The 254-nt window shown below is 66.9% G+C and overlaps 1 protein-coding gene across 3 annotated transcripts in view; it reads left to right on the top strand.

The window, feature by feature from the left end:
- The window catches only part of SYT17 (synaptotagmin 17), a 59,352-nt gene extending 59,098 nt beyond the window's left edge, over positions 1–254 (top strand). For all 3 annotated transcript variants that reach the window (XM_015588571.2, XM_006910916.3, XM_015588570.2), the window contains one exon: positions 34–254. In XM_015588571.2, coding sequence (XP_015444057.1) covers positions 34–230 — 197 coding nt within the window. In that variant the 3' untranslated portion in view covers positions 231–254. The remainder of the gene's footprint in view (positions 1–33) is intronic.

Genomic DNA, 254 nt, shown 5'->3' with positions numbered 1-254 from the left:
CACCCCCCCACCCTCGCCCCTGTGGCTCCCTAGTGTTCGGTCACAACATGAAGAGCAGCAATGACTTCATCGGAAGGATTGTCATCGGCCAGTACTCCTCGGGCCCCTCCGAAGCCAACCACTGGCGGCGGATGCTCAACACCCACCGCACGGCCGTGGGGCAGTGGCACAGCCTGCGGTCCCGGGCCGAGTGCGACCGCGTGTCTCCTGCCTCGCTGGAGGTGACTTGAGGGCTGCGGGGGAGGCGACCATCG

Source organism: Pteropus alecto, unplaced genomic scaffold (assembly GCF_000325575.1).
Source record: "Pteropus alecto unplaced genomic scaffold, ASM32557v1 scaffold34, whole genome shotgun sequence".
Lineage (NCBI taxonomy): Eukaryota > Metazoa > Chordata > Mammalia > Chiroptera > Pteropodidae > Pteropus > Pteropus alecto.
The sequence above is the reverse complement of the archived record's forward strand: the minus strand, read 5'-3'. Positions and strand labels throughout refer to the sequence as shown.